Source organism: Xiphophorus hellerii, chromosome 5 (assembly GCF_003331165.1).
Source record: "Xiphophorus hellerii strain 12219 chromosome 5, Xiphophorus_hellerii-4.1, whole genome shotgun sequence".
Lineage (NCBI taxonomy): Eukaryota > Metazoa > Chordata > Actinopteri > Cyprinodontiformes > Poeciliidae > Xiphophorus > Xiphophorus hellerii.
The window spans coordinates 5,934,575-5,951,270 of record NC_045676.1 but is presented as its reverse complement, the minus strand read 5'-3'; the positions used below and the strand labels follow the sequence as shown (position 1 = coordinate 5,951,270).

The following is a 16,696-nucleotide window of genomic DNA, read 5'->3' as shown; positions in this document are numbered from 1 at the left end:
TATTGGAAGCTGAAAATGATTATAGATCCTGACATTTGGGGAAGCAGTGTGCTGATCACTGCATGGTTCAAACCATAATAATCACTTTCATTATGATTATTATGACTACTGTTACGACTTCTATTTGGATTAATAATATGTAACAAAGAAATTAATGCAGAAACAAAATTATGATTTAAAAGGGGGGAAAAAAATCCAAATGAAACACACGCAGGGTGTCCACCTCAAACTGAATCATGGTGATGCTCACAGGATGTTTTAGTCTCAAAGACACAGAGCCACATTATGCACTCCGGTGCCGTCCCCCATGGCACCAAATCACACCATCACAGAGGGTGGAGAGAAAATCACAAATTACACCTGTACTCTAAACACACTGTCTGACACACACACCTCGAATTGGGTGACAATGTGTTGAAAGCCCATGAGGATTTGCAGAATGAGAGAGAGAGAAAGAGGAGAGAGCAAAAAAATGATGGATTGTGTGTCACATAAAGGACAGCAAGAGAAAGGAGGAAAAGGAAACGGCTGGATTGGTAATAAAGGTTAAGTAGCTTAATATTGTTCCAAGGTAGTTTTCATTTGTACTTATGCTTAGAAGAGCTGCTAATGCATGCATTAAAAATTCACATGCGATCATAGGAAATCGAATTATTTTGCAATAATTCAATCAGGGAATGCAGCACTGCTAAATATTACTAGACCCCATCAACAACACACACTGATAAGTGGAAGTTGATCTATTTTCAGTATTAGTTTATAAATGCAGGCAGAAAAAGCACTGAAGGTGTGAGAAGATGTTTAAAAGGAAAGTATATTTATATTTCTACACAGGCATGCCATTTATTCAAGCTGCTACTACAAGAAAACGCCAGCCTCTATAAAACGATTGGAAGGCAGAAAGTATAAGTTGCTCTGCTTACTTAAACTTTTCGAGCTTTTGACCTCCTTCTGCTAAACATGCTGGATTTGAAATGTTAAAATCCAGGGAATAGGGCAGGCTGTTTTAACATAAAATTGGCTCCACCACATTTACACTCCTGATTTCTAAAATTGGTTTATGACTATACATATTAGGTTATTAAGACATCTTAAATTACACCCTGACTAGGGTCAGATTTTCTGTTAAGTTGCATGAAGGCTTTAATTGACCAGTCATAAAGTAAAGTTGAAATATCCTCCTTTGTGTTCTGACCAGTCTGAAATCCAATTAAAGACTTCTTTAATAACATTATATTAAAGATATATTATATGTATTTTCAGATAGGAGATGTATGTTTTTAGTGTAAGTTAAACTGCAGAAATCTTGAAAGCAAATAATTACAACTAACTTGAGGATTCCTGCAATGCTAATTTTGACTAGTCAGGTATCTCCAAATGAATTAGAAATATTTTGAACATAGACATTTTTTCTATTTCAAATACTAACTAACTTTCTGAGTAGCCATAATGACAGCAGTGATATCTTGAATAAGTATACTGTCTAGTCACAACATCCCAGAAATATATATTTCAAATTTTCAATGCAAAAATTTAAAACATATATAAATTAAAATTTAAAAAGTTTTTTTGAAAATGCACAATTTTTGGGGAGTGGGTTGATAGTAGCACTTTTAGCTCTTTAAATCTGTTTTTAAGTGTGTGTGAAGGGAATTACGCAAAACATCTTAATTCAGATGACTAAAAATGTAGTTTCTACTTCTTATAAATAAGTTTGAGATATCTTGAATTGCAATTACACTTTTAACTTCAGCTACAAATGGCCTCTTAGCATCTGGTGGTGAGCTGTAATCAAGTGTCTTTAAGCAACGACAGGAGGTAACTTTAATTAAAATGTTTACCTCAGTCTCTTGTAAATTTAGAGGCAGCAGATGTTAAACACTCGTGGTAAAGAGAGAGGATGCCGTTTTTAAATAATAAGGTGTGTGCATTTTATATCTCAGGTAGTTGAGGTGCATTTAGTTTTTCACAGATGCTTTTTATTGTTGAGTTCTGTTCAGTATACTGGTATTATTTCTTTGCAAAATAAAATATTTTTTTTTGAGTAAAAAAATTCTTTGGTCAATTCTTTAAGTGATGCACATAAAGTATAAGCAATGATTGACTTGTATGAAAGAAAAACAAAAACCCTGAGCCTAAATTCAGAAAAATGAAAGTTGAGGTGTTCTCTGAATCTTTTCTTTTTCTAATTACGCTTTGAATAGAGAACAAGGTTATCTTTTATTTGGAGTTGTATTAATCCAGCTCTAAATATCTTCCATCCGTGTGTGTTCAGTCTTGTGTTTTTTTTTGTTTTGTTTTTGCAAGTACTACAATAAATATGCTGGTTTCTCCCATAAAAAAGCAGCAGAGAAACTTTTTAAATCTGTCAATTCAAATAGAGACACGGCTGAAGACATAGTAAAGGAGGCAGTGCGATAGCACATTATGAGACAAAGCCAAGAGTTTTCGGAGATGAGACTAGGCAGGAATCGCAGGGTGACAGATGTAAGACTGAGCAGAAGATCTGTGGGGGTGTGTGAAGAGAAAAGGAGGGAGATAAAAGGCTCCTAAAATACCTCTGGTCAACTGGAACAAATCAAGGAAACCCCAAAAGGAACACACACACACTCACAGGGGTGCACATGCGCAATGTTTGAGATGCTCCATCAACCAAAGTCTGCATGAAAACAATCACTCTAGCAACTGCCTGAATGAACATACTTTTACCCTGCTATTAGCTATGACCTCTCACTCCTTAACATACAATTAACCAGGTAATGGAGTGGAGAAACAAAAAGACACTCCAGGGGAAAATATTTTCAGGACTTGCTTACTCTAATCTTATGCATGCTGCTGTATGTGCTGCACTTAACAACTTCAGCAGGCAATGATCCAGATAAATCAGAAAAGAAATGTTTGCTGTTGATCTTGGTGTGCAGGCCTAACTTGATAAAATATGCACAGAAGCGTCTACTTAAGGACATTTGGAGTTTGGTCATGACTCGTACCGTTTTGCACGTCCAGAATGTGATGTTTGTCGAGCATCCATCCTCCCATGTTGGAAGCATCCATTTCATAGCCTTGCAAAATGGCCGTTCGCTTCTCCCACAGGATGAGGTCCAGACATGACTCGTACTCAAACCCCACTGACACTGTTGGACACACACAGAAGGGCGGGTGTGTGACGATGTGTAATCCAAATCCACACAATTAGGAAAAAGTCACCTATTTAAAATAAATTAACAGCAAAGTTACAGTTCTTCAACCTACAGACAGTTTAGCTCCAGCATCCTTTTTTACTCTAATTTATGCAAGCGGCAAAGCTCATACTGTGAACCCCGACACACACACATGTTCACCCACACCTAATTAGAAAATAAAGTGAAGGTATTCTCCAGCTTGTTGGGATTCATAAATGAAACTCATTTGCATGTTTTTGGCATTTCAACAATTCTATTTGTATCTTGTAATTAATAGGAATTTTATTTTAAAATGTTTTATTTTAACTTGGTTCATTTCTAACATTTTGCTTTCTCATTTTCCCTCTGCAGAATAAAAATTGACTATAAAATGCTGACCTCTGAACAGATGGATAGATAAATGGATGAATTCATATCTGATATTTTCCATTGCATGATACAAATTCAAGCTATAAAACTGACTTGTGGTAAAGTAAGTTGTGTCCTGATGTATTTTTTCCCTTGAAACACAAAATAAACATTTAGGTAATGATAAACAAAACTTATTATATTTGGTGATTATAGGATAATTTCTGCTTGCTTAAGGTTACATTTTTGCAAACTCAATAAAAATGTCAAGTCAAAGCAATCTGAACATCTTGAAGTGTTTGTCTTTATCTCATTCATTTATCATTATATTACTATTATTCTATTGTCAATTGTTCTTAATATTATTTATACATTTATTACAGTGCATAATGTGTTTATTTTATTTCTAAAATGTCTCTGTTCTTCAGCAAAATCATCAATCTCACCCGTATCATTCAACATCATGCAGAATTATTTATATAATCCTTCATTATGCTGTGTTATCTTTTCAGTACTTCTTTTTTTCATCAAATTTACAGTTCAGATAACTGCATATGAAGCAGCAGCTGCTGCTGCTATTAGAGCCTGATAATATCCTTTCCCATTGTAACAAGTAGTGTCTACACCCACAGTAACATACAGTTTGAGGTCATTCACAGAAGCAGAAGTCTCTTTCAAGATGAGTCTGACATGTGCAGAACCAATTACCAGTAATAAGTGCACAACATGTTTGTGTCTGATGCGTTTCCATCCTGCTTTGATGTCTCAGTGAAAGCTAAGGTTTTAGTCAAAGGCAGCAGCAGTTTTTTTGATCCTGATGGCACCTCCACTCTCCGATGGGTCCTATGTGTTTATTAACTATTACGAAAGAATGCAACTGATTTTGAAGTTTATATGATAGGTGATATGCACGTCACTGGCATTTCCTACTGTGAGAGATTTTGTTTTAAGACACAATAAAATAAATCTGAAAGGCTAAAATGAGTTGAGGAAGAGTGCTTTGACACTGATATATTAACAGCTCAAGCTGCGACTTTCCCTCCCTCTGTATGTAGACAATTATTACTGCTTCTAGTCTGATTTTCAGGTCTCCACTGGCAGGTCTAGAAACAGCTCTTAAGCTAGTTTACAAAAGGTTAGGCCATAAACAGATCATACGTTTAGAGTGGTTCAAGATTAATGTGGAACATAATTAGAAAAATTCAAGAATATGTTCAATATGATAAGTGTGTTTGGAAAATATTTTTAATCTGAATTAAGTTAGCCAGGATTGGAGTTTTTCTGTAATGCAGGAGACGGAAAGTTGGTGGAACTTTGCTCCAGTTTTGCTCCCTATTCATGCACACATAATATTTAACAGCTGTAAGACTAGTGAATAAGGTAGAATGTGTAAATAAATTATTTTGATTGCATAATTAACTGTTCACAGACTTTTACAATGTGGGATTGGAAAAATATCTGTATTAAGCATCAAATAGTTTATAGTTTTGCAACATATTGTACCCTCAAAATGGCAAGAACAACCATTATGTTGGTTTAAACGCTTAAAAAGGATCTAAAGAAGCACCGATCAGAATTATGTGTTTGATTTCCAACTTTTAGTTCTGGTAAAGCTTTAACCAGCTGGTAGTAAAAAAGATAAAAGACGATTCTGATATTGATTTAAGAACTTTAACACGACTAGATAAAAAAAATAAAAAAACGGCATTTAAATAATTTTCTGGAGCCTCACTGCTGCATGAAGTCATTATTTATTGATATTAAGAACAGAGGAGATATCCCTCAGTTTGAATATGAGAGCTGTCGCTGCAAAACTGTATTGCGCATCTCAAATTAGCAAGTAGTCATTGCAAAAGTTTGTTTTGAGATAAGAAACTGAGTTTAAAAGATATCTTTTCAAAGATAGTGAAATCAAGCGTTAAGTAGTAGAAAAATAATTTGTAAAGTATCTGAAGAACGTGGTTAGACGCTTTATTTGTTGCTCACCAACTGCTTCTGACAGTCCAAAGACGCGCTGGCAATAGGCGTCTGTCTTATCCCAGATAAAAGTGTACGATAGATTTGGTTGGGCAGGGAACCATTTCTGGAAGAGGCGACCCACTACCGCCACCATCAGGTGAACCTGTATCAATAGAACAATGACACAAAGGTCACTAAAGTTAACCATTGACTTCATTTACTTCATTGTTGTTGGTACAGATTCTGCAGATTCTAATTGTTTTAGATAACTACAAGGACACACATCTCACCTTCATCAGGTTGAAAGGAATTGATGACTGTGTCATGGAAACTTTGAGGACTGGTTTATATCCAGCAGCTCTGGAGCTGAGGTAGACCAGGTTTAGATCACTGCCTGGTATTGAAGTTTCTTCTTGGAGAACCTGTCAGAAAAACAACAGAAACAAAATCAAAGCTCACAATTATTTCATTTCACTACTCAAAATTTGTCTCATTTCGATTTGAACCCTGCAGTCTACTCAGGGTTCCCCCTGAGGTGATGAAGTTCCTTCCTGGAGCTCTAAGATGAGAAATGTCAAGTCATGACATAACACTGACAGATCTAACATGTTAGCAGGATTTTTTTTAAAATGACAGCTGAATAATAAATAACAATGTAAGCCTGTTACAAGAGAGAACATTCAACACAATGTTTGTTCCACAACATTTAACTCACTCCCAAAGTCAATTTAGTCACTAATTAACCTAACATGCATGCTAATTGGGTTGCACAACGTTACACTTGTTAGCATTGTTGCATCGCAGTAAGAAGCTCCTGGATTTCTACATAGAGTTTGAATGTTCTCCCTATATATGTGTGGGTTCTCTCCAGAAATGGGCCAAGCGTTAAGCAGTAGCATCATCATACGGTCAAAAAACTTTTTTTTTTCTCTAAATTGAATGGATAGAAAGATGGAAGGATGGATGAATGGATGTGTGTTTTTGGAGTGTTTGAGGAAAGCAGCGGTACTCCAACCCACACATGCATAGAGAAAACAAGCCAAGACTCAAAGTTTGTGTGTGGAAATGTTTTTTTTACTAATTACTAAAATATCCACAGTTTTAATTGGAGAACAGTGAGACAAGAGAAAGAGCACTTTTGATTAAGATGAAGTCTATTAAGAAAAAGATTATTCAAAAAAAGGATCCTCGGGGAGACATTCCTCTTCCATGGACCATTTTGGTGTTACACTGTTTTTCAGCACGATTGGCTTTTCATTATTTGGACATTAAGTGTTCATTACATATCCATTATGTCCCCTTTAAGATTGCCCTTCTATCTGATGAAGCCAACTCGCCAAAATTTATCAGGCCACTACTGGCTGGCTCGCCTTCCAGCTGCCCCCACATACCCACCCCTACTTACTTGAGTCACACACTTTCTCTTTTTTGCAGTATTACAAGAGAATTACAGACACAAGGCAAATAAAAAGTAATCATGGAGCACTGGTTAGGGCTGTAAAACTCTAAACTACTATCGTCTGTTTCACTTTCACAGGAGACTGGTTAATGCAATGTGACGACCAAAAGCCCAAATCTAAAATACACACACAACCGCTCTCCTTCACTGTTTTCAGTAGACCCAATTCATCCTGAAGCCACACAAGTGAAATACTTCTCTTTTCTTCTTTTCTAACACACACAGATGCTCACACTCTCATTTGTGGTCAGAAGTTGTTGAAAGTAAAAGAACTATATTTAGCTGTGTGTGCATGTTTGTCCATAACACCCTTCTTTAGGAGGATTTTAGTAGAACTCAGAATAATTTAGTGTATGGTCATTGCCTCAGAACACATGCAACAGCCATTTCAAAAGCCATAAACATTAAAATGACAATCAATATGTAGAACAAAGCTGTACTCTGCAATAAAACAGATTATTGCATGGCAGAATGAGAGAGGACATTTATTTTCATTCCAATAACATTAAATACAACAGATTTTTTGCTCATAACAGCTTTACAAATGGAGGGTATTATGTATTTTCCATTCACTAGAGGCATGTTATAGTGCGGCTGCTATATTTAGTAACTGTGAGGAACATAGTTGTAGTAAAGAATAACTATGATACATTCAGTTGTTATGAAAATGTTGAAAAAATTTTTTTCCAACATTAATTCCCCCTTCAAGTCACCAATACAGCTTGAATGATGTTTAGCCAGTGCAGTGCAGATTCAGTTTATGTTTAAACTGAAAAATTTATCACAATACAGGTGTTTTACATCAGTCGATAACAATAATTGATGATATTAATAATTGTTGATTAGATTTTTGTTTTACTGCAGCACTGAGGTCAAAAAAATTCTCATTTCTGCACAAATTTTCATTAGAGTGCACAATTTGGTCAAGCAAAACTAACATTTAATACGTACATAATTAATAGCTGTAGTACAATCTGCCCACACTGTTTCACCTGAATCTAATCTAAAACACACGTTACAACAAATCCATGTTGTAAAGTGCATTATTTATCTACAACAGGAGTATTAGTATGAACACTGTCCTACACAAATTCATCACCATTATCAATTCATTGTCAGCACAAATCCTACGAGTATCATCATTTGTAAGATTATGCTTAGTATTAATACTGGCTCAGTGGTTAAAATTATTGCTAAGTAACATGTAAGTGGTCCAAACACATCTAATTTTGTTAAATGCAGACTTTGGCAGATCCTCACCACATCCAATCTTTCACAATCAAATTTCTCATATTTCTCACTGCTATTCACATCTAGTTCTTAACTCAGTTGTTCCAGGTGAATACTGGATATGCTGGATAATGGGTGGAATATCTGACCAGCAACCTTCAAATAGGTTTATCATACCTGAGTTTCAGGTATAATGGGGCCATCATCATGTGATCCTCTGAAAAATGTAGAGAGGGGTGAGGCAACAATCACTGGACTGGGTCTGATGAAGCCACTCAGGTCACAGCTTGGAATGTCATTTTCCTCCTGGAATAAACAAACACAGATTGTTGAACTGTTTTCTGTTTGTAAATATGAATTTCTTCATTTCCCTGGGCATAATTCATTTCATAAATCAGTGCCAGTATATAAATTATGAACAAGTATCTTCCTTTAATAACATCCTAAGTCATTATGTTTCCAGTCACAGGAAACAATTAAAAAGTCAAAAAGTTCAAAAACCTTTGACTAAGTGGCAGATGTGGTTAATTGCCACATTATGATTTTAATTCTATATACATGTCATCTATATAGAAATATGTGTCAAAATGTACCTTCTTCATCACCAGAGTGTCCATCACATAGAAGACGTTCCATGGCACCCACACGGTTCTGTACTGAGTGATAAATGGAGCACGCTCAAAACTGAGGGTCAGTGATGCCCCTCCGTTGGCCAAGAGGTCGAACCTGTGAACACAGCAACAACAAACAACCAGGTAGATTAGTTTAAAAGAGCTCCAAAAACAGTCTGAAGTTATTTTAAGATAATTATTTACATAACTTAACATTGATGGATATGCTGATAATTGGCTGATCTATTTTTGGATGGTTATTTATTTAATTAGTTAATTGATTGGTCTATTAAGTCATTGGTTGGTTGGATGGTATGATGGTTGAACTTTTGGTTTTCTGGTAAAATGCTTGATTAATTGACAGGTGGGTTGACCTTTCTGATGGTTGGTTGGTAGATTCACTGGTTGGCATGTGTGTCAGTAGGTTAACTGATACCTGATTGATAACTTGGTTTATTTGGAGGTTGTTTTATCTATTGGCTAGTACATGAGTATGTTGACCTATAGTTAGCAAGATTAAGTGGTAGGTTGGTCAATCTATTAAAAGGTTGGTCTGAAACATGAAACACTCCCTAGAATCTAGGGTCTTATGTAAAATTGTGCAAAAAAATGGCAGAGTTTTTTTTTTTTTACCAAGTTCTAAAACTGTGTATGAATGCATTGTAAAATTTCCTATTTCATTTTTTAAACAAAAATTAAGTCAACAAAAAGCTGTGTATGAACAACGACGTTCCGACTAGCTGCCAGTGTGAAGACAAATTCTGGAAGTAGTTTTGTAGTGTTATCGTCCTGCCAGGGTTTGCCATGTGAAGACAGATAGAAGATCTGAAACTTCTGAGCTGTTTTTAGCTCCAGACATTATAAACAAAACAAATGAACACAGCCAAAGTGTAGATTCGAGAGTCGGACTGTCAACTGTTTGACACATTTGATGAGAAGCACATATGGCTCGACACACTGTTTTTGTTCTGCTAGGCTTTCAAGAGTCACACTTGATTGTATCCTCTCAGCCAACTGTGCTGAAGTGATCCAAGCAACAGCAGCAACATAGCGAGGGGAATCATTTAGAATGCAATTGGTCAGCCAACACCGTGCATTGTGAGCAGATGTAAATATGCCTCTTGAATCGAGTCGTGGGCAACTCAGTTACAGTGACAGATGGGTTGAAATTTTAAGCAGTGTTTCTAAAATAAATGTTTTCAAAGAGGGTGTTTGTGGAAATTACAATTATGTCTCTGCACAGCTTGGGAAATATCATGGGAGATAAGCGGCTTCAGAAGTGTTGGCAGGTGTGTGTTTATTAACTAGCACTCAACAGCATTTAAGCAGTCTCATCATAAGTATAAGAAAACAGCTGGTCAGAATAATTCTTGGCTAAATTTGCATAATGGTGTTTACAAAGGGGTGACAAAACGACATTATCTCACACAGTTAAGACACATCTAGCTCCAGCGCTGGCTCCTTTCATGATCCACACTGAACATGTTTCATAGAGGCAGTTTTCCTCTGACAATAAGCAGTAGCTGCTCACTTTTGGCGTAATTCATCAATGAAAAGGACAATTTTAGAGTAAACTAGTAGGATTTTCTGCATAAATGAGCAGTCTATGTTTTTTAAAAGGAATCTAAAATGTATTCTGAATATATGTGAAACTAACAATTCATTTTTCTGTTCATTAATTTTGCATTGGTAGTCACATCCAGTTTAATCAGTGGCATTATACAAAGACAGCATTTCCCACAATTTTATATCTCATGACGACAAAACAGAAAATTATAGAAGCTCATTATAAACCATCAGTTCCATTTAAAAAATCTCTAATCCTGTGCTTTTAAAGTTGATTTATTGATCCTTTGTTCTCCTGCTGAGACATTTACAAGCATTTTTGCCCAAGTCTGGTCTCATTCAGTCAGTGCTCAGCAATTACCTGATGCATGTTGGCTACCTAAAACACAGAATTGTTGGAAGGCAGAATTAAAATAATTACCTTTTAGCCTAATTTAGCGATCAGAGATCACCTTTAATATTGTTTTAAGAGACTCAAGCTCTGGAACATGATGCCAGTCTGAGTTTAGTCTGGATTGTTTAGAGAGTTTAAGCCGAGTCTGAAGTCTTTGTTCTCGTGTCTGTCAATCAATCAGGAGGAATCAAAGTCACTGACTTTATTCCCCATTTCTGCTCTCTTGCACTGGAAAGAAATGATGTATACATATGCAAAAAAAAAAAAAAAAAAAAGTATAATGCCTGCATCCCTAAATGTTACAATGAGAAGAAGCGACACAATTTTTGCTCCAAATATGCACAGTATTTTAGAACAAAAGGAGGCTACAAGTCTAGCAAATTCTTAACACTATTTGAAACAAGCAGAAGCTACAGTGAAGGGCAGAAATCAGGCACTGATTACTGTAATTTGCAAAAACACCAAATTGTAATTAATATGTCACTTTTCACTCTGCAACAGATTAGAAAATTACATTGTACATTATTCAAGTTGCTAAGAAGAACTTTCAAAGAATTTTGCTACTCTTAAGTGAATTATTTTGAAGATAAATTCAAACTGGATAGCTGAATATTACATGTAGAGCGACGGTCTCAGAGAGAAATACGTACATGCCATCTTTGCGTGTTATAGTGTATCCATGGTCAGGGTAGTGGACAAATGTCACATTGACTCCAATCAGAGGAGTTCCATCAGAGGTCAGCACCTGGCCTCGGATTATCGACACCAAGCTGGAGAGACAACCACAGGACAGAGGTTTTTAGTAAAGGAAACAGTCACTAGAAAAAACTGGCAAAGCCTGGTGCTTGATTTTTATTTGTAAAGCAAACAGAGACACAGAGACAAGTGTAAAAAACCAACATGAGTCAATCTTGTGGTTGAGAAAATTCAGTGACAGAACATTATAAACAGACCCATTCAATGAATTTGATTATTTTTGAAAAGTACATTTATTTCATTAACTCAACTCCCAAAATAAAACACAAGATAGACTAAATACACACAAACACTTAAGAATGGATTTCAATTTACACCTAATTCAAATTCAACATTTAAGAGAAGAATTTCACATCAAAGCAATAAAATATGGGATTGAGTTAAAGTATGTTTAATACCTGCTCAAAGGTTGTTTTTTTTTTAAAGCTGCATTTAATCTGACAAACAAGGCTCATCAGAGCCCATTATAATTTTTTGTGGACGTCTGAATATGAGGGACATTAAGCACAGAACTGTGTCTGTACTTATAATTCATGATTCAGAGGTTTTGGCCTTGAAATTATTTAATTATTCATAGTAGTGCGGAAAATTTATTATTTTTCCAACAAGACCCAACTAATGCCTCATTTCCCCTGAGCAGTCTGGCACAAGTCTGTGCGGTTTGGTACGCTATTTTATGGTCCGGTGTATTCAGTAAAAGAAGAACTCTAGATGTTTTACTTCTATCATCTCATCTAAAATACTTACCCTGAACACAAACACAAGAAAAGCACACCCTCGTGCTTTGCAGAATCTCTAAATACATAAAGCCAACTAGAGGTACAAATACTGTAATATACCATTCATTCTGAACATTGTCTTAATTTTTACATGAAATCCTCCTTGTAGAAACAAACAGTAAAAGGTGAAGGTGTACAAGACATTCACTTTTAAATGCTGAAAAGCAAAAGAAAAAAATACAGTTATAGTCAAAAGTGACTTTTTAAGGCTTTAAAACTTGATTTGACTCTTTACATATAACTGTAGAAAAAGTTTAGGTTGCTGTCACACTTTCATATTTGCCACATATGTTGGCATTTCCTTACATGAGATTAACACTGAAAACAGAAACAAATTTTGTTTTGTTTGTGAGACATCCCAGTTTTTTATATTGCATGTGTTGGGACACATTGTGTAAAGTGAATAAAATATGATATTGCGCCATAATAGTTTACCTTGCCTTCACTATGACTGAATCACCTTGTTTAGAATTTTTTACACAGGTCTATGAAGTGTAGTTGGTAATTACAATGTTATATTATGTTTTATATTCAACATAAAAATGTTCTTGTAGCGGATGTTTACAGGGTAGAAATCTGCAGTGTCTTTGCACGACCACTAAGCCCTTTGAAGTCACAAATCATTTTATTCTGCTTCATTTCTCTCTGATCCTGCCTGTTCAGTAACATAATCTGTCTTATTGGATTTTGTGTAAATAAGTCTACAAACATGCTCTGAAATGAATCAAGCGACTGATACAGTTCAGGTAATTGGATATATTAGTGATTTCATGGAAACAGATCTGAAGAGAATTACTGAGGTTATTTCATGTTGCTTTTCTGGCAGCTGGCTGTGTGACCCGGCTGCATGTTTGTCTGGACGTAAATCTGATCATTCAGAAGGAATTTCAGTGGTAGGTGTGAACTCTAATACACTTGAAGCGTTCTAGTTATAATTGAAACAGCCAGATGCCTGGTAATGGTAAGTCTGAACAGAGCTTCAGTAAATCCTCATTCCTCCCTGCATTCGTTCACACCTGTACTTAGAGCTGTGATTGGATCAGCCAGCATGAATTTTAGCAACAGGTTTGAACAGCCTCTCTTTTTCTCTTGCTGTCTCACTGATTCCCACATTTAGGTCGTTGCCTCTGCATTCAATGTCTATGTATTGTGTAATCCGATCTATCAACAGGTGGTTTTAACATCAACCAGTCCTTAACTACCATCCATGTTTTAACCATGAACTTCTGTGTATTAAGTTGCTTATGGAGAAGGGTAGCACTTCCTGACAATAGTAATTATGTCAGAAATGGTTCCCACACCTTACACACACAAGTTTGAATTTCTACCAATATTATAGCTTTGTATTGACTTTAATTCATTTTAGTAACTGCATTTATGCCTAACCCAGACATGCCTAACTATTGGTAATCTATTCCTAACCTTAACCTTAACCAAAGCCTAATTCACACCATACCTGCAAATCTAATCTCTCATCCCAGACAAGTTTGTTCGCCATACTAGAACTGGGCTTTGGTCCCCATAAGGCCCATTGGTCTCCAGAAGGTTGGCAAATATGCCAGAAATGGTCCTAAATAGAACAGCTAAACAAGAACACGTGTACACACCCATACATGCAACCAAACACACGTACAATAAATCCTTTTTATTATAAGGTTGTGAGCCCATTCATTATAGAAATATTGGACAACTTTATTATAGAGTTCATGGCCCCCTCCTTTTATGAAACATTCACACAAGCTGGCTGCATAAGAATGCCATTAGGTTTCTTCCTCATAAGCAGCGCGACTTTGACTCAATGTGTTTTACAGACAGCCACTTTCTCCTTCCCTCCGATCACATGAATGCCATCTTTGTGGCAGATGTGAACAGAAAAAGTTGGCAGTGTTGTCATCATATTTCTTCATTAAACTGACTCTGTCCACCACAAAAGCTAATTGCCATGAGAAATTGACAACAAGGACATTGAGGGAAATTAAAAGAATTGTTTATTCTTCCCTGGAGAGAGTCCTGACCTGTTGAGATATGGAGTCATCCAGACTCCTGAAGATTTGCTGTGTTATCTGGCACCAAGATGGTAGCAGTAGATCCTTTAAGTCCTGGAAGGTGGCCCCATAGATCATACTTGTTTGTCCTGCAAATCCCACCAATGCTGGATTAAACTGGTCTGGGGATGTTGATCTGGGAAGGCCAGGTCAACAACAAGCTCGGTTTTGTTTGGTGACACAGTGCATTATTGTGCAGAAAGAGCCCGCAGTCATCAGGAAGTACTGTTTCCATGAAAGGTGAGCATGGTCTGTAACAGTAATGAAGGTAAAAGTAACATCTATGTGTAAAAGAGACGAGGTTTCACAGCAGAACATTTCCCAAAGGATTGCATTGCCTGTAGTGACTTTCCTTCTGCGTATACTGTAGCCCGTTCGGCTGCCATATTTTGTTCATGTCATTGACATACGCACACACACACATCCATGTGATGTTAAAGAAAATGGGATTTATCAGACCAGGCCACCTCTTTTAATCGCTCCGTGGTCCAGGGGTCAGCATAGCTACCATGCCAAGTCAGTTTCCATGTGGTTCCACACACAGCAAACTGTGAGTCACTTTCTGATCTGTCACTTTGCTACCAGAACCAGCATTAACCTCTTGACCACTGCAATGGTCCAGCCATCATAATTTGGTCCTTGTTAAATTCGCTCAAATCCTTAATCCACCGGATTTTTTCTGCTTCAAACACATCGGTTTTAAGGACAAAATGTTAACTCTGTATATCTTACCCACCACCAGGTACCATTCTAATCAATGCTATTTGTTTGCTTCAGATGTGACCAGTCATAATATTCAGCTTAAACCTATTTATTTTATAGTTTTCTCCTTGATCATTTCTGTTCCTCTTGCAGTCCCTTTCTTTTCTTCCCTCGTTTAAAAGCCCATCCTAGTTGGCTTTGGAAAGCAATTTGGCTTCAACTACCATAGATAAGATACAAGAACAAAATAATTTGTGGGCCCAGACCAACAGACAAATAAAATAATCAGTTCACCAAACATGAAGATCTTTGGGTTGTAAGACTTAGAGAGAGTACCTTACTCTCACTAACAAGAGAGGCATGAAAACTGTAACAAGCTGGTTGGGAAGTGAGCTCTGCACAAACATCCTTGGCAAACAGACTTTCAAATGATATTTTTACTAATTTGTATTGACAAAACTTAATTAACAACAAAAACACACACAAAGCTCACGGATTACAGACAGACAATTACCTTTTATTGAATGGAGACTCTCCAGTGATGACATGAGTAGATTCAGGGCCAACCAGGAAGTGAATGCGTTGATAGAAAGATCTGGCCGCCTAACAAAGACAAGAGTTATAAACAAATAGATAATATAATTGTCAGTGATTGTCACTGTTGGAAGACAAATCAAAGTTTTCCAAATAATTGCATGCTGTTCCCTACCTGCTGGGGTGCCATTGAGGAGGGAGACTGGCTGAGCACTTCAGCAGGGTCTGGAGACCCTTTGCAGTATAACTGGTTTTGACAAGAGGGCTGAAGACAGCAGTCTGGATCCATACAATCAGCCAAGCCATCTGAAACCCACCAACAAGGTCTTTCATTAACAAAACTGACATGAAAAGAGTGCCGCTAATCTTAAAGCCCAACAATACAGGCAGTTTTGGAGGTTTTAAACATCATTAATCAGAATTTATCGTGATAACAATAGCTATCATGACATGAAATGTATCGCAATAAATGATAAATGCCCACCCCTGGTATCATGTAATTCCAGAAAATTTATTCGCTGCACATCTCCAGTTACACCATACTTTAAAATATGGTGATATATTATATTTAGATGTGCCTACTGCCAAGGTCATTTGAATGCAGCAGATTCATTGTGATGGTCAGCAAGCAAACTTGAGATGATTTGAGCTTTGTGGAATGGTGTATTATCCTGCTGGTTGCAGCCATCAACAGACGGATACACAGTTGATAAAAGTATTGACATTGTTAGCAACAATACTCACTGAAGTTGTTGTTTTAAACAATGCTCAAGGATCTAGCGTATTCCATTAGATACAAGACAGATTGGATACAAACTTTGTGCTGTTCATGCACAATTCTGATCATACCATCAGAATGTTACAGCTTAGACTCACCGGAATATCTGGTTGCACAAATACTCCTCTCTTCGCTTTGCATGGAAATTCAACTAGATCAGCAGCTTCTGAAATACTCAAACCTATCTAGTACCAACATTTATACAGCGTCACTTAGATTTCCTTTATTCCACTTACTGAAAACACAAACAGCAAGCCCATCTAGACGGTTATATCCACGGAGCTACAATCATATCCTTGGCTGATTTGTTTTAATATGCAACTGAATAAGGACCTGGTAAAGTGGCCAGTGAG

At 36.6% G+C, this 16,696-nt stretch overlaps 1 protein-coding gene across 11 annotated transcripts in view; it reads right to left on the bottom strand.

Moving 5' to 3' along the window:
• The window catches only part of tenm3 (teneurin transmembrane protein 3), a 404,304-nt gene that overhangs the window by 170,189 nt on the left and 217,419 nt on the right, over nucleotides 1–16,696 (bottom strand). For all 11 annotated transcript variants that reach the window (XM_032562228.1, XM_032562226.1, XM_032562229.1 and 8 more), the window contains 8 exons: nucleotides 15,741–15,871; nucleotides 15,546–15,634; nucleotides 11,400–11,519; nucleotides 8,772–8,904; nucleotides 8,356–8,484; nucleotides 5,780–5,911; nucleotides 5,517–5,652; nucleotides 2,991–3,134 (listed from right to left, as the gene is read on the bottom strand). In XM_032562228.1, the coding sequence (XP_032418119.1) occupies nucleotides 2,991–3,134; nucleotides 5,517–5,652; nucleotides 5,780–5,911; nucleotides 8,356–8,484; nucleotides 8,772–8,904; nucleotides 11,400–11,519; nucleotides 15,546–15,634; nucleotides 15,741–15,871 (1,014 nt within the window). The remainder of the gene's footprint in view (nucleotides 1–2,990; nucleotides 3,135–5,516; nucleotides 5,653–5,779; nucleotides 5,912–8,355; nucleotides 8,485–8,771; nucleotides 8,905–11,399; nucleotides 11,520–15,545; nucleotides 15,635–15,740; nucleotides 15,872–16,696) is intronic.